Below are 22,806 nucleotides of genomic sequence, written 5' to 3'. Positions count from 1 at the left end.
ACTTAACGCTGTCTCCACTGTATCCTGATGAGGTAAAGTGACAATTTTTTAAGTACTGTAAAACCTAAGTTGAAAGCCCAACCGATTATAAAGTATGTTTTTGAAGAATTACGGCACAACAATTTTGAAAATTAAATAGAGGCCCATAAAATCAAAACATGATAATGCAATATATGTTTGTAAAATTAAATTGTTACTTTGACACATTTTCTCCACTGATTGCGCATTTCCAGATTGCTCCTGTCACAGCTGCTAAAAGTTGTTTGTTTTCAGAGTTACCAAGCAGAACAGATAATGGTTGTAGACCTCCGTGCTGTCTAACAAGGTCACGTGTTTCCTTATCTTCTGCACACTATACAAAAAAATTAAACATATGTACAATGCAAAATGTGCAAAATTATGTCTTCAAAAGCTAGGTGTATTATGTTATAACTAGTAAAAGCTAATACAGAAGAAAACATAAGTATTTTATTAAAGTATCTGAATATGCTAACAACTCAGAGGTAGACAGTAAACCATTGCTGTATATGCAGCAGTGCTTATACTGTCACATTGTCCACCTTGTCGGCAAACAAACATAAAAACCCAAAGTAGCTCTTTGCACAGTACACCTCGCCTCTCTCTGTTGGTTACCTGTGCAATTCAGGGCTTGCACACAAGAACAGCAAGTACAAACTTAATTACAGTATTAAATATGCAGCTAAAATATTCTAATAAGATTTATCCAAAGACCATCAACATTTTCATGAAGTAATTTCTTACACATTAGAGAACTAGTAAAACTAAGAAATATTAAAAATGACAACCACATAAAACCAAAGGGCTAATCCTGGCTGTGATCTACTGATTATAATAATACAATTACCTTAAATATGGCACTTGCACAATGCATCTGAAGCTCCTCATGTTCACTACTCAGATTTTTGACAAGGTTCTCAATCATTCCTTCTGTCCTTATTGCAAGTCTGTAACTTGGCTAAAAAGATAAACTGAATCTTTTAAATCCTATCTATTAACAAATAACACCAGTCACAATTCTAGGCTTTGATATTGGGAATCTTCGTACTTTAAGAACAAGTAATCTGCATTGCCTTGAAAATACTATTGATGTTCTCAAAGTTAATCAGATACATAAATTCTCTGCAGTGCTCTTCAAATCACCTGTAAAACCAGGTGCTGCAATTTCTATTTTGTAGCCACCTGGCTTAAACAGAATTCAGTATATTCTGAACTGTGTCCAGACTCCCTGCTCAGAGCCAAGGAAAAAAAAGGTGCTTCAGAATGGGATCAAGAAGTACCCACTCATTTCATCAAGAGCCAGCAGCCAAAACAACAGATCTGTTCCTAGAACAAAGTTAGAAAAACATGTTCTAAGAATTGAAATTTTTTAGTGATCTTTTCTTCCAAATTTTAACCCAAAGGCATTGTAACAGGGGACCATTATTTAAGAGATGGGAAACATCTGTGTAAGAGATCCATTTAGTGTTATTTCCAAATCTGGCCATATGAGAAAACCTCAAAAACATCACCTTCTCAATATAGACTTACTGAAGCTAAAACCTGCTGGGTTGCTGTCTCGTGGAGCATGCATAAACTTGTGTAGTTCAAGAAGCTAATTTTGAAAATACAAAGTATTTTATAACGTAAAATCTTTTGAAAAATCATGTCTTACATGTCTTAAATTCACCAAGAGAATTTATGTATATTTTTGGCCATAATGCAATACACTTTAACTTCAAATATGATTCTACAAACGGAGAAATAACCTCTCATCTTATATGCAGTGGTAAAAAATACTTGTATTCAAATTTAAAAACGGAATCACATATATTCATCTTTTTGCAGTTGATCAGACACCATCTTACGCAATTCACAAGGACATTGTAAACCACACTGCCCTGCACTGTATTGGAACACCTTGGCCACACCTGTAGGTTAGTTTTGTAGAATTTAATTGTACTGATTAACCAGAATATAGCATCTGAAGTTGCCAAATTTGTCAAGTATGATGAAAAAAAAATGAGAAAAAAAATGAAACTGACTAGGGATTTCATTTCTATATATCTTCTTTCACAAACTACCCCTAGTCTTTTAAATAAAACATGCTGGTCTGTACTTCCTTACAAGATGTGACCTCAAAAATACTTTGACCACACAAAGCATCCACCTCCTGATGTGATAATGGCCCTGATTTAAATGACAGACAAATGTGATGCTTCCTTTTAGTAGCCAATTGTTTTAATGATTAGAAATAACTTAGCTATATGTGTTTACTTAGCTATAGGTGTTTACTTACCTCTGAGGCACATTCTTGTAGTGTCCCCACTACTGGGGTTAAGATGTTTGCATGTGAACATTTGAGCCATCTAGCTAACAATGGAATGCCACCAGCTTTACGGATTGCTTCTTTATTTTTGGTGCTTTTGCTGCAGCTCCAGAGCGCCAAAGCCCCACAGCGTGCTATTTCAGTATCATTTGCTTGGTATAGTGTTGGACTGGTTGATCCCACTGAAATACCTTCCAACAGCCCAACCTGAAAAAAAACCACTTTTTTTTTCATTATCTGAAGGGATTAGGTATTATACTGCTTTTTAATGATGGTAAACACTACTGCAAGAATCATGTACACAACACGTGATGTGTATTTTTGACAAAAATAAGACAAGGGTACAAATTTTAATGTCTGCTTACCAATCTCTTGATTCCTCCATGCTGCCTTACTGTCCTTCGTGCTAGTTTAAATCTAGCAACATTAGCAATCGTTTCAGCTGCCAAACATTTTAGATCTTTATCTGGAGAGTCCAGTATTTTCACCATGATCTGTAAGCCCCCAAGATCTGCAATTGCATGTCTGATCAGTATATTTTGACTAATTTCCTTCAGGATTTTTAATGAACCAATCTAAATAATGGAAAATAATAGAAGTTAAACATTATTTAAGTATACATAAAAGTATTTAACATGCTGGTTTATCCAAATCATTTTATCTTTTAAATTGAATCAGAAGAAGGAAACTGAAAATCAAGGAAATTTATGTTTATCTAAAAAATCCTTGAAATCAAGAAAATACAGAAATGAGAAATCAATTTGCATTATACTATATAACTTTGAAAACTGAAAAAATATTCTAATAGAAAAAGCATATTCGTTTCTCTATTTGACAAAGCTACTTACTTGGCATTTAATTTCTTCTGTATCGAGTAAATTAATTAACACTTCAAGACATCCAAGGTCTTTGATGGCCAACTGACAAGTTTCTTGAGCCAGATTGAAATCTCTCATCAAACACAATGCAATTACAGTAGCTGTAGGATTACCTCCCTAAAATAAAGCAAGTCATTAACAAATGTGTAAAGTGCATTTAATACAAAACAATCTCTTCTTCAATACTAGCAGAACTACTACTAAAAAAGAAACATGTTAAGATTATTTTGACTCTATGGTGTTAAATAATGCAGACATAGTAAGAAACAGAATTATTGATAAAGTCTGCAAATGGCGTAAAGATTGACATGAGAGTGAACAGCACAGGTGACAAACGACTAACATGGCCTGCTGTGAACGGACCAGTAAACTGGGCAGTCAAGTATTATGAGTTTTGTAATGAGTGTTTGCAGTTAGCAGAAGAACACACAGTGAAGACACAGACATTTCAGAGAAGCTATCTGCATTCTTTGCATTCATATTCACTCTGGAAGAAACCAAATTGATTCTGATGGGAATCTTCCATTGTGGACATTTCAGAGGATTTTTCTGAAACTGAAGCCAGTGTAAAAAAACTCTGACATTATGAACAGTAACAAATTGCCATGATTAGAAGGTTTTCAACTGAGTTATAAAGGAAACAGGATAAAATAGTTGATTCAGTAGAAGTGGCATGTATCTTCTTGCTTCAAACCGTCCTGTTACCAGTGTCCTGGGAATGTGGTGTCAACTCTGAAAAGAGTTCAACAGTTATCCAAGGCCTTTTAGCCAAATATCTGTGCTGGACAAATTGGTAGACTGCAATAAAGAATAGAATTAGCAGATATCTGTCTAAATATTATATTCTTGCAACAGTATGATATACTTAGAGTCACTGTGGATCTGTTAAGAGAAGCCCTACCTCACAGAATTTACCAAGCTTGTGGTAATGGAGATTTAGTTGTTATGTCTAACTGGACTCCATAAGGATTCTGACAATGTCCCTCCCTGATAGCTTTTAAAGAAACCAAGCCACTATATTATAAGAGGAAAGGTTATTGCATTGATTGAAAAGAATGACTAAAGGATAGGAAACTGAGGATGGGAGCAAGAAGTCAGTTCAATAAAGGGATGTGATTTCGTGGAGTTCCACAGATCTGTGTGGAAGTTAAGCAATTCAACATACTCGTAAATACCCTGAAATATGAAAGGAGTAGTTATGTGACAAAGTTTGCTGATGATATTATGATTCAGGGCCAGTTGTGACAAACCGCTAAAGAACTTTCTAAGATTGAGAGGGCAATAAAACAGCAAATGAGAAAATGAGAAGTCATGCGCATCAGAAAAAACAATCCTAACTCCATAGATGAAATGATAAGTTTTTCAGCTGACCATTACAAATCAGAAATGGTATCTGGAGGTTAGGGTAGATGGTAATCAAAAAACAAATGAAATATTAGGACTTCATTGGGAAAAACTGTGAACAGAGAATGTCACTATACAACAGTATAAATCCATAGTAACCTTCATGCAGTTTTGCAGCCTTAGTTTCAGGAAGGTCACTATAGCACTCAAAAACCTTCAGCAAAGAGCAGCAAAGATAACCCAAGGTATCTTAATTTAGAAAAGGGATGCTTGAGGGATATGATAGACTCATAGAATGGTTTGGCTTGGAAGAGATCTTTAAGATCATCCAGTTCCAACCTCCCTGCCATGTGCAGGGACACCTTCCACTAGACCAGGTTGCTCAAAGCCCCATCCAGCCTGGCCTTGGATGCTTCCAGGGATGGGGCATCTACTGCTTCTCTGGGCAACCTGTTCCAGTCTCACCACCTTCACAGTGAAGAATTTCTTTCTAATACTTGATTTAAATCTACCCTCTTTTAGTTTAAAGCCACCACCTGTTTACAGTATTAGGGATGGCACTGAGCACAATAGATAGGGATTGACTGCCCAATATCTCTTTTTTAATACGGATATAATCCCTTTTAATAATGAAGTATAATAGGATTTAGGTTAAAATAAATAAAGGGAGTTGATTCTTCAAATGAAGTAACAGACTAGTGGAACTAGTTGTGAAAGGATTCTGCGAAATTAAGTTGTCACTGAAGGTCAGTAAAAACGTAAATATCTCATTCAATTTTCAGATCCCTGGGCTAAAAACAAGTGGTAGCTTGGAAAGTATTAGAAAGCTGTGTGTTTGCCCTGTTCTTACTTTGCCTGCGTATTCATTTATGGTTCTGGGTTTCTTCTGTCTTGATAGAATATGAACAGAGTTTCACACTACTGTAAGTTATGCCGTCAAGTTTCCGACATCCATGTAAATTAGAGGTCAGGACATCTGAACTGCAAAAGATTAACCACAGAAAAAAACCCATCCCAATCATCATGTCTCCCTCCTGTTGCAGTAAGGTTATTGCAATACAGTCTTTTGATCTGCCCAATACAGTTTCTTTTATGTCTAAAATTAAAGTCATACACTTAAAAACAATGAAAACAGGATATAGCTCAATGTAGGAGTTCTGTCCTGGAAATCAGAGCATATAGACTTGGGATGTTGAATAGGAATTTGAGACTACAGTGTAAAATTTGATTAAAAGGATGAACTTTGGGATGTAGAATTCAAAGTACTGTATAGGAACATAGGTATTGTCTTTTTAGGCACTCGTTCAACTACTACTGAAATTCTGTGTCTAATTTTCCTTTTCACAGTTCTAGAAGGAAAGTGAAAATATGGAGATGATTCAGAGGAAAGAAATAAAAATTACTGCAAGCCTGGAAAATAGTTGCATTAAGACAGAAATGAAAAGCACTGTTTAATTTATTAAAAAGTAAATTAAGGTATGATTTATTCATAGTGAATATCTCTCTGTGAGGAATAGGAATGTGATCACGAGAGCTCTACAGTCTAGCACAGAGGTTTCGTTTGAAATTAAAGGTACTAAAATTTAGATGAGGAATAAAGTGCAAGATCTCCATTGTGTGGTTAATTATCCTTTGGAAGAAATTACTCAGAGTGATGATAAGTTTTCCAGCAGTGGAAATTTTTTCAGTCAAGATTGGATGTTTTACTAAAAGATAAGCTCTATTTCAGTCACAGCTACTAGACTGAAAGCAAGAAAGAGATCAAAGAATACACCCTATGGTATGCAGAAAGTTAAACCGTATGATAACAAAGGATTCTTTTGAACCTATAGTCCAGATTTACTATTAATCAAATCAAGGATGGACCCAGCTGCACAGAAATTAGAAGTGCTGAGCTACCATGTAGCTGCGACAGAAGCTAGCATGCTTGAGCGATGCCAACTGGTGCTAGTGTGGAAGTTACAACTTAGCTCACCCAGCAGATCAAACTACAGTATCCACCTCCCACATGCCTCTGAATTCCAAGGAGGCTTTGGCTCTCACCCAGATCTGAATTGTACTGCCCACGTCCATCTCTTTCAAATAACAGTTTTGAAACTGTAAAGGACTTTGAGTCAACCCTTTCCAGAGGAAAATATTTTGGTAAATTCTGCACATCATATTGAAATACAGAATACTGAAAAACTGAGTAATGTCTGCTAATAAGTAGATCTAACAGATCCACAAATTTAGCAGCATATTTCTTAGAGGTAAACAGAAACACTAAGACAAAGTAAAAATGTCTTTAACATGCTCTACAACAGATACCATAAATGTAGTAGAGAATTGCAAGTGAGAAAATACATCCAAAAGGAATGTGAGAAAAACACTTCATATAGTTTCAGATCAGTAACTTGCACCTTATGCACCTGCTAATCAACAAAGTGTATGTAGATGGTGCTTCATAGAGATTTTTTACTTAAAATGTCTTGTAACAATAGATATTCACATAATTTCCCCACAGAAAACTGTTAAATATAATTTTTTAACATCTGTAACATACAATGTCCTAAAGGAAGATTCCTACAATTTTTTATGTTGCCTTTTTTAAATCATTGTTACCACCTTGACTTCAGAAGAAAATGAAACATGTCTTGCTTTAAGAACATAATTTGATCTATTTTGAAAATATGTCCTAGTTAATAAAATATTTTTATATATTTCTCAATTTTTTCCTAGAGAAATCAGTTTATCCACACATATCAAAATCTAAACTTTTTTAAAAAAATCTATACAATATAATTACAAACTTACACAGGATATTCTGTAGCTCAAAAGGACTAACAGCTGTCATTTTATGAAGTTTGTGGTCTCTTCATATAGCTTAGTCTTTGAGATTTACTTTGCTTTGTATTATAAAAATTTTGCAATGGGTCTTTAAAGAGAAAACTTGTCTTTTTATTATTTTATATAAATGTAAGAAGTATATTGCTAACCTGACAAGCAATGTCTCTTCTTTTGAGGAGTGCTTCTCCTACAGTGAAACTACATTTATACATAACATAGTAATTCATAATTCACTTATTTTACATGTATAACAATACATGTGCAACATGGATAATGACTGGCATATGACATTTAATAGAGACCAGGTTTTTAAAAAATAAACAACTTTTAATTGTCTTATATTCAATAAAAAATAAAGCTGTATATAAAATATACACTCATTTAATTTTTTCAGCTTAAAAAATGCACACTAAGTGTTTTTAAAGTAAAACCACAATAAAATATTTTTCATATGTGCTGAAGCATCAGTTCTACAAAATAAGAACTATTACCGATGGTTTCAACAATTATTTTTTGCTTCTTGAGGTTATTATTACAGTAAGTCTTGCAGTACTTACAGCACAGATTTTAACATGCATGGAAGTAGTTATCTCTCCATTAAGTTGACATAAAATCTACATCAAGTTGTTATACCATCTGAAATCTGATATGCTGGATGCAAAATAAACTCTACTGGCAGATCAACAACCAATTTTAAGGCTTGAAATTAAACACAGACTTAGATTAATATGTGCCTCTTCCTATATAGTGGTATAACATATATATCCACAAATTAAATGAAAATAAAACAGTACCACTGCTACACTATCAGTAAAACATCTTCTCTGCAACGTATGTGTAATGTCTCTATAATGATACTCAGAGCTCACTGATGAGAATTACAGAACTATAATGTGTAGCAAAGCCTGGCTTTCTTTTGCTTTTACTTTTGAGGTGTTTAACAGACCACTTTTATAATAAAATAATGCACAGATTAATATAGTTAAAACTTTTCATGTATGTATACAGAGGCAGTTGTTTTAGATGACTATAAGATTGTATGTAAATTTGGTATCTGTCAGTCCAATCTCACAGGTTTAGTCACCACTATATTAGAAACATCTTTATTTTCTCCATATATGACTACATGCATCAGCTAGTCCATTCTGAATGCGCAGCAAGATGAAAGATGCGCTAACTTTTGGCTGCATCCAGAGCCCCTTTTCACTGGCTTGCTTAGTGTCCTGTCTTTGTCTATTTAAAAATCTTTGGGCCTTCAGAAATTCTTCCTTACGATCACAGGGAATGCTGGATACTGTTTCTGAAGTATTCAAGTACCTTCTGACACCTTCTGGCAGAAAAACATTCAGATACAGCATGCGTGACACACACTGCTCAAAGATCTAGTGAAAGATGTCCCAGCCCATGGCAGGGCATTTGGAACTAGATGATCTTTAAAGGTCCCCTCCAACCCAAACCATTCCATGATTCTATAATCTCAAGTTACAGTGGCTCCGTAACAACAACAGTGACAGAAAACAGCTAACCACTTAGTTACTGGTGCTATTACTTAGTAAAATTAGTATTCAAGGTCATCCTAGGGCTTCCTAGGCCACAAGAGAGTTCCAGTGGGAAGAAAAAACCAAAATTAGCTATAGGGACATATTTTAATATTCTTAAGCATTTCCTTTTTTTCTCTGTAAGTTTCTTAAATGAATTTTACAGTGAAAAGAACTGGCAAAGATGGCTTTGTGCTTATTTTGCAACCACTACCTCCTAAAGCAGCTGAAACCACCTTGATTCCCAACATAAGTCACAACAGCTTGAAGGTCAGTTGCCCAGGTCATTGCACAGATACACCAATGACTTTAAACGGCAGTGTATCAAATAGCAATTAAATCAAAGCTAGCAGGAGGCCAGAAATTCATCCATTGTTGTTTTGTAAATTCAGGAAACCAGAAGGTATGATATAATGGGAAAGAAGGAAAGATAAAGCTCAGAAGAGTCATCGGTGCCTTTAAAAAAATATTTATCAGGTACAAAAGCAAAAATCTCACCGAGGATGAAGAACAGGAAGTATAGAAAGAGATTAATCAGGCAAAATCATGAGCTCTTCAGTTGGCTAACACTTAGGGAGCATACAAAGAGTGAGGACAATATCAAATAACTACTAAGAATGAAAAAAAAAAAGAACCACAGAAGGACCAAACCCAAAATGTAACTACCAAGGGACATACAAGTTAAACCAAACATTTTATTTGATACTTCCATAATAATCAAGCAGAAAAAACTGTTAGTCGATGGCAAGCTTTCAACAAATGAAACCAAGAAAGCTAGAAGTGCTAATGAGCCCTTTTTTTTGCATTAGTCTTTACCATGTACTAGTAACATATACTTAATGTCAATGATGACATAGTCAACACTCTGCTTATGCTAAGGACATAACTAGTCAATAAGTACTTAGATAACTTAGCTGTTTTCATACTAGCTGAGCTTAATGGAATCTGCTCTATGGTGCTGAGAGAATTGGCTGATGCCAAAGACCATGCTTAGTTGGCAGATTTGCAGAAAAAAATCTGACCTGGTGTTAACAATGGAACACAACATACGTATTACCTATCAGTATCACAGTGTTGTCAGACAAAAAAGCAAACTTTACAGAGAGGTTTATAACCAGATTTGTTACCTGTAAGATGCAAGAAATCATCCTTCTTCAGTTGGTACTGAAAAAAACACATTAAGTACTAAGTTCAATTTAAGTATCATACTTCAAAAAAGACACTGACCAACTTGAAGACCAGAGGACAGCAAAATATCTCAAAAGCATAATCTACATGGTAAAAGGAAGGAACTGGAGGTGTTTACTCCAAAGATGAAGAGACTAAGAAGGTGGTTTAAAGAACAGCTACAGAGACAATCATCTGTTCTCCAGGTCCATTGTGAGTAAGACAGGAAATAATGGGGTTCTAGGTATTAGAAACATTTTTTTAATGGTAAGAATATCTGAATTTTGGAATACACAGCTTACAGCAGTTATTAAATCTCCATCACAGGAAAGAAAAGTTACAATGCTATTTTGGAGAAAGGCAGATAGGGTAAATAACTTCCTGCATTCTGCTCTAGCTCTGTTATCTGTTATTTGGGTATTGTGAACTTTTGTTACCATGAAATTTTGTAAATATGAAATGGTTTTGATTAGATATTTCCTTCTTTTTTTTAAAAAAAATAAAATTTAAATTTAAAATTTAAAAAAAAAAAAAGAAGGAATGATCCATAATAGATAAATAAGATCATAGGTACAGGTAACAGATAATAAAATATACAGGCTTAAGATTTCAATATCCCATGTCTCCTCCTAAATAAAACCCTTCCTAGTCAATACAATGCTTTAAATTTTGAAACTATGATGTCAGTTGAGTAGGCTAGGAAAAAAAGACACAACATTTCCTCTGGACTCATCTCTGGAAAGGATAAACACCATTAAAATTTTTGCAGATGATCTGTCAGAAGGTGGAAACATTAATTTATCAGACAACTGAGACTGTACAGGAGCTATACAGGAGACCTATGGAATATCTAACTTGGTACAGTCCACTTTATGGTATGCATTACCCTGTTCCTTTTGCTTGAATGCTCTGACATCATATATGGCATAATTATGCCACTTTGACTGATCTTCCTACAGCAAAGACCTGTATCAGACACCTGTCACAATTAACACTAGAGAAAGGATGGTTTTATGGGATAGGCACCATAGCTGGACTCAGGATACCAGCTGTCCTTGAGTCCTTTGACGAAATTCCTGCCTGCTGTTGGCCACATGCCTTTTCCCAGTATCTTTGTTCCCCACTTTCAACTGAAATGCAAAGGCATTATTGGAGTAGAAGTAATAAAAGTACTAACAAGACTGTAAAGAAGATTATTCCAAACATGTTGCCCAATTTGTAGTAAAATGCATGCACATGCATAGAAAAAGATAAAACTTTATTAATAAAGTTACAGTGCATTTAAGTTTCCTAAGAGAAATCAAGACTAAACAAAATGAAAATTATACAGCTTTTGGCTCACAAACATCTCTATAAATATGGTACCTATTTAGAGTTTTTTAAATTAATTTATTTAATTTGTATTTGTATTTAGAGTGAATATAACTGAATGTATCCAGAAAATGAAATATTGTTTTACTCTGCATGGCAATGTCAATGATAATTTTTTTTCTTTTTAGACCTATGACTGAAATTTATTTTGCCATAGTAAAAGTTCATTTTATTTACTGTATTAACCAAGTCCTGGATAGATAACTTAATGTGCATGTCTATGGTAGTAAGCCTATGACTGAATAACAGAAAAGAAAGTTGCTGCTTGTGAGCAATTTTGTACTTCTTATGTACAGTAATACCTTACTTTTGATTATGAGTATACATAATCTGAATGGCAATCACAACATACTTGACCAAATTAAGGCCATACATACCAAGCCAATGTATTTTTAGAAAATACTGAATGAACAAAACAGTTTTATGTGATATGCAAAAGAAAGTATGTCAAATTATAGAAACCTTTATTGTTATACCAGAAATTATTTCATTAAAATTCATTAATGGAATGCAAAAACTCCTAGAAAAAAAACCTATTTAAGTCCCAGCCCAAAATATTATTAAAGTATTGCTATTTTTATAAAACAAAAAAGCCAAACCAAGTGGTAAAGTATAAAAAGGCAGAATTCTTAATTTACACCTTTGTGACTTTTGATTTTCTGTTTTATTTAACTCTCTCAGATCACGGGCCATTTTGTAATATTCTGCTGGAATACTTCAGAATTTAAATAAATTTTGATAAAACTTAATGAAAGACTAACTATTGCAGTATAATATCTTCAGCAAGGCAATTTTTCTATGCTAGTAAACCTCTAAACACTCTGAGTTTTGGTTTAAATATGAGTTGAAATTTTTCATTTTAGTTTATAAAACATACAAGCTGCAACTTGTTAAGAGATGAATTATGGACAAGTACAACTGAGTTATGGAATAACTCCCTGCCCCATTTCCTGAATCTTCTGGTGTTCTTTGGCTACAGCCTAGCAGTATGTAAACCATACAGATTAATACAAGTAAAACCAATGGAAAATCACAGGCATCACAAGATCCAAAATGTTCACATTGGACTAATACCATGTACAGAAGGTGCATAGCTTTACTTGCAGATTAATACCTTGACCCTGACCCTTCACAACGGCAGAAGTGACATATATGTTATGACCCTGACACAGAGTTTAAATTGTCACCATATTTTATGAAATTGAAAATAAATTAGTTTCTAAACAAAAGAATAAGTCTATTATTTTCTGAGTGATCCAGAAGGTTTTGTTAGGCACTGTTGATTCTCTCTTGAAAACTTTCCCAAGACATGTATCAGTTCTGTTAGTTTTCCTTTTCCGATTCATGGTAATTGGACTCTACTAGCAAGGAGGTAAGAGTCAATGTAGTTCATGCACAGACATATTCTTCCCCCTAACTTCACAAACCTCAAACCTCGAAAGAAGTGAAATGCTGACCCAAAAAGCCACAGAAACCCCAGCCAAGGTAGTACAAATATTTAACAGTGCAAGTTTATCTTCTTATTATTTGTGAAATTTTCAGTTTAGGAGTGTGTTTGTTCCCTGTTTGCATCTGGACAATTTTGTAAAGACAATGAACCACAATCTTTTCAACCTTAGATAAATCTGGAGAGAAAAATAAAGATTGTAATATGCACGATAAACTCACGATCCCACTGTGATTTCTAGATCAGATCACTGCAACAGATGTTAATTTGAGATTTAATCTATTTGATCCATTAGAAACTACTGTTACTGCAAAACATTACCATTCAAGAGAATGTGTGAGCACTGAGGTCATTCTGAGTTTTAGCTCTGGCTTTGGTTTTAGTTACCACAGGCCACCTGTAGTACCTTTGGTAGCTGTGCTGGAGTTCAGACATCAGCTCATTTGGCAAAGTGCCTTGAAGTAGCTGTATTTAAAGAGCAAGTCTTAGATTGTCTTCAACTCACATCGCAGTCTCCCAATGACACTCCAGCATGAATGAACTCAGCTTCAGCAACTATCCCAGACTTCCTCTGCCCGCCATGACAGGCCCTTTTAGCATCTGCAAAATGCTTTACTTAATGCACAAACCGTGACCTTCCAGCATTCCCTGTTAAAGAGAAGCCACCCTCCATGGCACCATCTTACCTCTCCAGCAGTACACTGATTTCAGCTGCCACTATCACCAAAACAGACGGGTTCTCTGAAGAGGGAATTTACCTCAGCACCCTTGATGACAGGGCCATGTTCTTGAAAAGGACAGGCTGTACATTTCTTCAGCCTTAGCTGAAGGAAGGTTGCTCACTTGTTTGTTTGGATCATGACATACTGAAATTGTCACTGTTGTTCCCTCTCCTCACTTTCAGAAGAGGTTGCTTTGGAGGACAGAGACTTAACACACTTGGTAAGTCCCACACAGTAGGAGAGTATTTTCATTCAGTGCTCTCTGGTCTTGAAATGCAAAGCTTTCTGCATGCCTACATCTGTGGCCAAAAGGTCAGAAACTTCCTCTAGCAATAGTCATGCTAACTTCTACCACCAAGTAACGATCTTTTTGGGGTGGGAACTCCACTGCCACAGTAACTGTAATAGTAGCGTGCAACGTCATCATACTCGGCCTGCCTGACCAGCATCAGAAATGGCCAATGCCACTCAGCTTGACAAAACATCTTAAATTCTGAGGTTAAAGAAGACTTGCTGCCTGCTCTAAAGGAATAGTAACTATGTATACAAAAAGACTAGCCTCTCTGTAGTAACTCAGAGCCTGGAGGATCATCATGGGACACTAAGACAGGACACACTGAGTGTGTGCACCACACCCAGGTCTTCATCAGGCATAGAGGACATCAGTGCTGGTAAGATACCTGTGCTATTGGCATGTCTGAATACCCTATACTGTCATGAGTCTATAGTGCCTATACAAACAATACAATGCCTCCAGCTCTTGCAGACTGAATAGAGTTATGGTCAGGCGTTTCACCATGAGATGACCGATTTTATACAAGTATCTGGATACTGTGTCCTCAACAAAGCTGGTGAAGACTTTAAAACCTCTGCAAGGCTGGAAAAAAGCACTTTTATCAAGTTCAATGAAATCAGAGCATGGCATTCAGGACTAACTTTGTTCACTCTAAAACTGCTGCAGTCCTGTGCTGTCCTGTTACAAATGGGCTATCTCCTTACATTTACATATCTGAGTGCAGTTACCTGCAAACATTTTTTTACATAGGCTTCCACCTGATGTTAGTCTTTATTAGTGTTCTCTCCTCCCTTTCTGCCTTCAGCCTCTGGCTGAAGTTGTATGTGATGCTACATATCACAAGCCCTGGAGACAAAACTTACCCCACAGTAATCCTTCAACCACCTTCAAAATGTCTCTGACATGAGCAATGAACATTTGGGGCTCATGGTGTCCTTGAGCAATGCTCCCCTCACATCCCATATAGATGCCCTTTATGCTGCCTATGCAGTCTCCCTCCTAAAAGATACCAACTGAACAAAAAATGTTCTTTCAGCAAAAGTACTAAATATTGCTAAATTTGTTTTGCAGGAAGAACAAGCAAACAAGCTCTCGGATGTATTATGTGACAGTACAGATAGGTAAGAACAGCTAGCTGGGCTAATGTAGGCAAAAGTAACTCAGAAGGTCAAGATACAACCTTAAAGGTGATTCTTGGATAAAGAGAACAAAAATGCTGTTTCTCAGAACAGTGTGTAACTTAGGTTCATATGATTCCTCGAAGAAAGGAATACGTATGTTTTAGTGACCAGAAGGCAGATAAGGTCTTTTGTATCTGTGTGGAAATTACTGGATTTTTTACTTTGCTTTTCTGATTGCCAGACGACATCAATCTCAGTCAGGTAGCACAAAACTGCCACATGCTGCTGTTCTTTTGGTTAGCTAATCCTTGCAAATTCCTTTCAGGTATTTATCTACTCCTGCTTTTCTGCCAGAAACCCGACAGCCTCTCTCTTTGTTCACAAACATAGTGTCAGAATAACACCTAAAAATGTGAGGATACTTTGCAGCTCCAAATACAGTGCAGCATATGGTGATAAGAAAGTAAAGAGCTCTGCATGGCCAGTAAGTCTGGTCTACTGAAATCTGCCTAAAGAACTAGAAGCAAGATAAACGTATAGGATCCTGATCGCACACATATTGTCTATGTAAACAAAGCTCAAGCACACTCACCAAGCTGGCTAGGCCAAAGGTAGAGCATAGGTATCTAGCAGATGCCAATCAATTAATTCTCCCATTAACTGAGGTCTGCCAATTAGTTTCTAAGGCTGTTACAAAAAAGACTGATCTTTACAAAGTACTCCAAAGAAAAAGGCCAGAAAGCACATAAAACCTTATTTCCAAATACATAAAGAATCTGCAATAAGAGTAGGCCTTCAAAAGATCACATTACACTCACCAATGACTTCAAATGCACAAGACTATGGGAGAGTCATCTGTCTAAATTCACTCATCTACAGCCATCCTACATCCTTGATAATTAAGACCGAGTCATCTATAGCCATCCTACATTCCTGTTAATTGAGAACAAGTCAACAATGATGCTGAAAACGTGATCCATCTCACTCTGAATTAGATGCTTAAAATACCAGATGAATCATATCCTTAAAGTGCCTATTTTTTTCCACTTATCATGAAGGTAGCGTTTATTTTTTCCACTTATCGTAAAGGTAGACTTGAATGCCCAGATCATCTACAAACACCTCTCTGTTTACATCTAGAACTAGGTGAGATGAATCCCAGTTTAGGTATTAACTTCTATGTCTTGGCACTAGAACAACGATACAGCCTCTCTCTGTCTTTGGCCACTTCATCAGAGGAAAATAAAAGTATATATTTTTTGAAAGAACATGCAGAATTTAGCAGAAAATGAGGACTGAATGAGAAAGAGAAAAGGGCCCAGGATTAACTAAACTAAACAAAGAAAAAAAGTCTACAAATAGCACTACTGTTTTTTAATTTAACATTGATACTTGTAAATCCTGACTGCAGACTTGGAGATGTGCCATATGCTGCCCATAATACAGGTGCACTACTGACTTTGTGTGACTCTGTCAGGCCTGCCTAAGCAATTTTGATTTTGCCTAACACTTGGCTCACAAACAGAATAAAAGCCTTAATGTTATTACAGCTATTTTATTTTAATGGATCCAACTCATTTGGGAAACCAGTGGAAATGAATCTGTGGAGAAAACTGAGTAAGGTTCAACCAGGAAGGACCTGTGCCTCTGTATCGCAGAGCTAGCACACTGTTGAAGCTTCACAAGCACTGAGCAGACAGAAAAGGCACTGTCGTTTGAAACCAGCCAAAAAGATTTTGCAAGAAAAGCAAAATTATACCAATATTTTATGAGAAATTAAGAGACAAATGTTTTCTGGAGAAACAAAACAAACTTAAACACTGAGCTTAGCGAAAGCATATGAAAAACAAATATAGATGAAGACATGGCTGAAGCACAGACATGCTTCTGAAATAACTGTGTGTTGAGTAAACTATGATTAAATTAAGTTTACATCCAATGTGGAACACTTAAAACCAATGAAGAATGCTGTTCTCACTTCTTAAAACTTGGTAGCTTTCAGACACAATCATGTTCTAATTCTTCAGGAAAGCCAACAATTTGATTATCTACTTCATGATTGTAAAGCCTTAAGTCAGATTGAGACAGCTGTGGCAATTCACAATTATTTGAGAGGTACAGTAGTTACAGTGTCAAAACAGTAGCTCAATTTAATTACCTGCTTTTACAATAGAATAAAATCCTGTAGAAAGAGAAGCATCAAACATAAGTTATTTTACAATCTTTTCTTCACCCCTTAATTACTGACATACCAGCTCTTCTTTATCAGTTTTTTTTGTTGAATTCCTACTTTTTTCTGCCTTTTTTTTAAATTTCTGTCTTGTCTTTCACCTCATCACCTATGAAACTCTTAGGAATGGATGACCCTCAGAACATTAATGAAACCTCCACTACACAGAAATTCATCAGAGTTGGTGTTAATGGTCAAGAATCAACTGGCTGTTATGAATTTTATATGTCTCTTGTGATGAGGAATTATTGTTTGTACAGTATTTTGAGGAGAGAGCTATGCAAGTGCTTCAGAGTTGCCAATTATAATAATAATTCCAGAGTTCACTATTTGCCAATATTTCCTACCCAGTAAATTTATCATAAAAAGATTTCTTCTTCATCAGCAGCACTGGCTAGGTTGTTAACAAATACATTATCTTAACTATAAAACACAGTTTTACCATATTTTTATTGCCTTTTTTTTTTAGTAATCATATTCTTTACTGAAATAAAAAAAATATCTTGGCTAGTACTGGAAGATGGAAACAAGAAATGTTCATGAACAGTGGAGAAGAGAGTGATATGAAGGCTGACAGGTTTGCCAAGGCTGACAGGTTAGCCAAACATGTGCCTAGAAACACTAGCAGGTGGCACATGATTATGTCTCATACATTTGGTATTTTCTAAAAAATAGCACTCTATCATTTAGTCAAACTACAGCAAAATTTATTTTTCATCTTGATCTTTCAGTTCAGTTGAATAACCTCCTTCATATTACGCCATAATATACTTCCAGAAGGGAAAAGGAAAGATTTACTGTTAGGCACTCTACTAATAAGGTCAGGTAAATCATCTGCAAAGTTGGTCAGTTGTGAAAAATGCATTACACAGTGGCAAAATTATATTATACGTGAAAATATTTTATATGCACTTATATACGCTTATTTTGTATTTAATAGCCAAAATCTCATGCAAGCCTTGCTAATGTGACAGTACAAAAAGTTAACTCTTACTTACAGATTGTAGAAAAAAATAATGTGCAATATATTTCCTACACAGATTAGATATTTTTGTTCCTGCTATAAAATTCTAATATTTCCATCTCTTCCACGTCTAGGGGCAGATTTTGAGATTACAGATAAATTTCTTCGATAACTTTGCACAGAATATAATTTTAAATTTGGTTATGTATCTGATCAGATTTGTAACTTCCATGTTAATTATCTAAGTATTTGATTATGGTTTTAAAGTTCCACCCACCAGTAACTCTTCCTGGGGAAATGGAAGCAGAGTCAAGAAACAGAGTTAGTTTCTCAGAATTTGCATCTGCAGTTTTCTGTGCAGTTTATTGTTCAGGAATATCCATAAATACCATAGATTTTAGACTTTTTCTATGACCACCACAAAACTTTTGAGCAGTGTTAAAATACAATTAAACAAATGATTGGTACTTTAGTGGGTACACTGTAACACTGATACAATTTTCTCTTGTCTTACAAAGTTTAAAATTACTTCTTGTATAGTTTCACTTTAAATAAATTAGTATTTGAAGACCATTTTATTCCTTAGTCTAATATGTCCATTTCTCTTTTGAGGTTCTGCATTTTAGAATAAAACAGGATTACTTTTATGCTAATCCCCAAATATAATTAATTTCTTAATCTATGCACAGTTTATTAAGCTGATTTACATTTCTATAATGAGTACTATCTCAATAATTTGGAACATTTCCAACACCACTATAACTTAAGAAAGCTATAATTTGCTATTACGCAGTTAAAAAACACTGCATCTATCCTCTATTTCATACAAATTTTGAGAAAAATCTACAAGCCATATCAATGTCTTTGCAAGTGCCATAAATTTATAATTGGTTCATATAAAAAGAGTTGCTGTGTACACCACCTGTTAAACCACAGGAGAGCTGAGATGGCTACACAATTTTTGTTTCCAAAAGAAAGTAATAATTTATTTTGAAAAGCTGGATGTTTTCTATCACTAAATTTTATGAGGAAGGTATCTATTTTTCAGATATCTAAAATCTGAGACCTCAGATATGGCAAGTCTCATCTCAGAGATAAACTGTGCATTACTTTATATTAATGCATAGTAGGTAAGGTGTGCAAGCAGTTGCTGACTTCCTACTTCTTCCCCTCCAAGTAGAGAAATGTCATGTTGCAAACCTTGTATATAGAGTGCAAAAGAAGTCCACAACCACACACACACACCCCTGTCATTTTAAATTTGGTCCTCAAACGTTCTGCAATAGGTTCCCTGTTTCTGTAATGGTTTGGACATTCCTGCCCTTTATGCATACATGGATTTCCTGTACCCTGGTTTGCCCCAAGCCCCTGAGTTCCAGCCTTCAGATGTCTCCCTGTCTTTTCCTAGGGAATAAAACTATCCCATACTGTTTATGAACAATATCTACATGAACATCTCACTTGAGATCCTGCATCATAGCTCCTGGCAGTCTCCCTCCATCATTTCACTGTGTATTTGACTTTCTGCATTTCTAAGCTGTGCCCTTCTTCCTCATGAATGCTAGTGCTTTCCATTTGCAAAGAGCTCAGCTGGGGATCCACTATTCTTTCCTGCAAGGCAATACACGGTTGCATCTCCCTGACTGATAAATTTGAGCTTCCTGAGAAGAGGAAATAAACTCTGCCTGTGGTGCAGCAACAACACTACATCCTCCTGGTTCAGCTCTGTTTGCACTGCAAACGGGAAGCAGAAGTGATGGGCATTAGGTCTTGCCCAGCCAATACTCACTGCAACACATGCACTGTAGGAACTACACCCATAGCTTTGATCTCTTAAGACTTTCATTTCCTTGACCTAATTGCCTAGAAATAAGTGAGGACTTGTAGAGGGAGCTGGAAAGGAAGAAAAGGAAAGATGCAAAGACCAGAAGAAATATTCTTCTACATACCTGCCTCCCTAGTCTGTTTGCCACTTTTATGTAATGTAAGCCAAATACAGAGGGCCCCCCTGCCAGCTACAGAAATGTTGCTTGAACGCAGCAGTCTTCCAAAGGTCCTGCCAAAATGCAGCTGTGGAGCAGACCTGAATACACTCCATGTATCCTGCAGTTCTTTCAACCTTCTCCTTGTCCAGTGAATGAGATTTCACTAAGACACGTGACAGACGGCCTCCCTTCCCAGCCATCCACTGCTATGCAGCACCAGGGTACACGGGCACCTGGCAGCTGGAGTTGAAGGCCATACTCAGGGCACATACTCCCTAGCTCCTGAGCAGTACCACAGCCTTTCCCTGACTCCTGGACCTGGCACAAGACATAAAAACAGCTGGGGAAAGACAGCATGTTTGTCCACCTATGATTCCAAAGGAGAAAAGAAATATAATGCTGTTCTGGGAATGAGGTCGTTCAAACTGGAGTAATTCAAAACAGATAGGAAAGTAGGGGATATTTTACATGAAGTGTGAGACTTGACTGGTTTCACTAATGTAGCCCTGAAATATAGCCAAAAGTAGAATGACTTTCCAGGTAGAAAACTGAAGGAAGAATACTGTAACTGGCATGGTCCTGCATAACTCTATCCAGAGCTCACCCTGGCATAGGTGTACATATAAATCACACCCTTACAGGGAACCAAAACCAAGCAGCACCAGGGCTTAAGGAATTAAAAGACTTATTCTGGAGATTGGAGCTATTCCAGGATCAGTCATCAGCCCCAATTCACCTCTCAACATCTCAATTTTATCTTAAAACGGGCAATAAACAGTGCTCAACAGCCCGCAGCACAAAGCATTGTGCCCAGCTCTCACCATTTTTTTCCTCTTTTTTTTTTCCCAAGCGAACAGCCCCAGTTCTGCCACAAAGATTCTGCATTTCTACCTGATGTCCCCCATTTCTAGTAAAAGGATCATTGCAAAATGTGACCCCTTCACCCTATTCCTAAAATTTTTCACATGTAAACTGTAGCCCTTCCCCTGGAAATCTAATACTTCAGAAGCACTAATAAATTTACTTTAATAAATTATGTGAAATCTGAAACAGGCTTTTTTGAGAAAATCTCACTGTTACAAACATCAACAGAACACTTCATTCTAATTCTATCTATCTAGCCCCCAAAAGATGCCTAACACAATGCCATCACCAAGCTCACTCATCTATTGTCACTGCCCATTCTTAAGTTGATGGGGAGACATGGCAAAAGCACACATGCTCTATCTTCTGTTTCACAGCCCTGGGAAGCTTGAAGGTAGGACAAAGAGCCAGACCACAGAAGCAGCTGCTTCCCAGTGGAGCAATTCCAATATGGCTGCTTTTTCCCAGAAAGGAGGGGGAATGGAGAAGGGCAAAAAGTCAGAAGGGAATTTCCCCTGCCCTGGAATTTTCTCTCCATGAAAAGGTATACAAACACGTAGCCTACAGGCACAATTCACAGGACCTAGCATGTTTGCTCTATACAGGAAGCAAATGTCTTTTTAAGTTTTAATAACAATCTAACATTGGGATAAAAACTATCACCTTTCAGGTTTTATGGAAGTTTTTTGTGTTTGCAAATTCATCTTTAATAGTGTTGTTGAATTGTGATTAATATTTCAGCAGACATTCAAAAAATGGTTGCACCTACAAATTATCGTATTTTCTAACTCGGGATCTCAAACATCTATTATTTAAGGCATTTTATTAATATTTTAAGATGTGAAAACAATGTTTACACCCTTTGAAGACACACAAACCCTCTGAAATTTGTGCTTCTATAGAAATACGCTTGTAGATACTAAAATATCATAGTCATAAATTTATTTTCTCTTACGTTGTATGTGTCATGAACACTTGCCTACATGAACAACAAGAATGCCAAAAAATCTCCTAAGTCTGGCCAGAAGTGCAGTATTTATACTTGAATTAAAATGAATTCCATGTGCAAGCTAAAGCAGCACTCCATCAATAAAACATTTCAACCACTGTCTGTGGTATGGCACTGAGGCATCTCTTTTCAGCTTTATCTGACACTAGGGATTTCTTGCTTTACATAGCTAAGAATCAACAGAGAACTATTCTAAGTATATCTTCAAGTACTTTTTAAATTTATATCTAATTTAAAGAACTATTGTAAGACTCAGGTGTGCATGAATACATGAATAAGTGAACATCTGAGTTTTCATAACAGAACCTTTTGCTATCACGAAGTTTTGTATTACATACACTTCTTAACAGTACCCACAATTTGATCAGAAATGCTCCCCTTCCTTTTTCTAGTTCTAAGCCATTAAGTATTCTTGCTTGTTGACAGCTGGAACAAAATATACTCATTTCTAAAACAGAGTAGCATGAAAAAATATTTTCCTATTTGCCACCCTCACTCTTTATTCAGAAGGGGTTCATGCAAGTGTAGGTATGTTTTGGTACTGAATCAAGTCCAATACTAAAACCTAAACGTCTAAATGAAGGATTTAGAAAGGAAAGGGAGTTTGAGAATTACTTAACCAGAAGAGCCTTGTTGGTAAAGAGGGTGGTGCATAAATGGGCCAATGAAAAGATTTCTGGAAGTTCATCAATAGTAATGAATTTCAAGTATCCTCTCCA

The 22,806-nt window shown here is 36.1% G+C and overlaps 1 protein-coding gene across 1 annotated transcript in view; it reads right to left on the bottom strand.

Annotated features, from left to right (window-relative positions):
- The window catches only part of ODAD2 (outer dynein arm docking complex subunit 2), an 87,257-nt gene that overhangs the window by 51,588 nt on the left and 12,863 nt on the right, over window positions 1-22,806 (bottom strand). The window contains exons 11-15 of the mRNA XM_055708802.1: window positions 3,175-3,321; window positions 2,692-2,901; window positions 2,297-2,533; window positions 866-976; window positions 198-352 (exon numbers count right to left, since the gene is read on the bottom strand). Coding sequence (XP_055564777.1) covers window positions 198-352; window positions 866-976; window positions 2,297-2,533; window positions 2,692-2,901; window positions 3,175-3,321 — 860 coding nt within the window. The remainder of the gene's footprint in view (window positions 1-197; window positions 353-865; window positions 977-2,296; window positions 2,534-2,691; window positions 2,902-3,174; window positions 3,322-22,806) is intronic.

Source organism: Falco cherrug, chromosome 4, assembly GCF_023634085.1.
Source record: "Falco cherrug isolate bFalChe1 chromosome 4, bFalChe1.pri, whole genome shotgun sequence".
In the NCBI taxonomy this organism is placed as follows: domain Eukaryota; kingdom Metazoa; phylum Chordata; class Aves; order Falconiformes; family Falconidae; genus Falco; species Falco cherrug.
The sequence above is the reverse complement of the archived record's forward strand: the minus strand, read 5'-3'. Positions and strand labels throughout refer to the sequence as shown.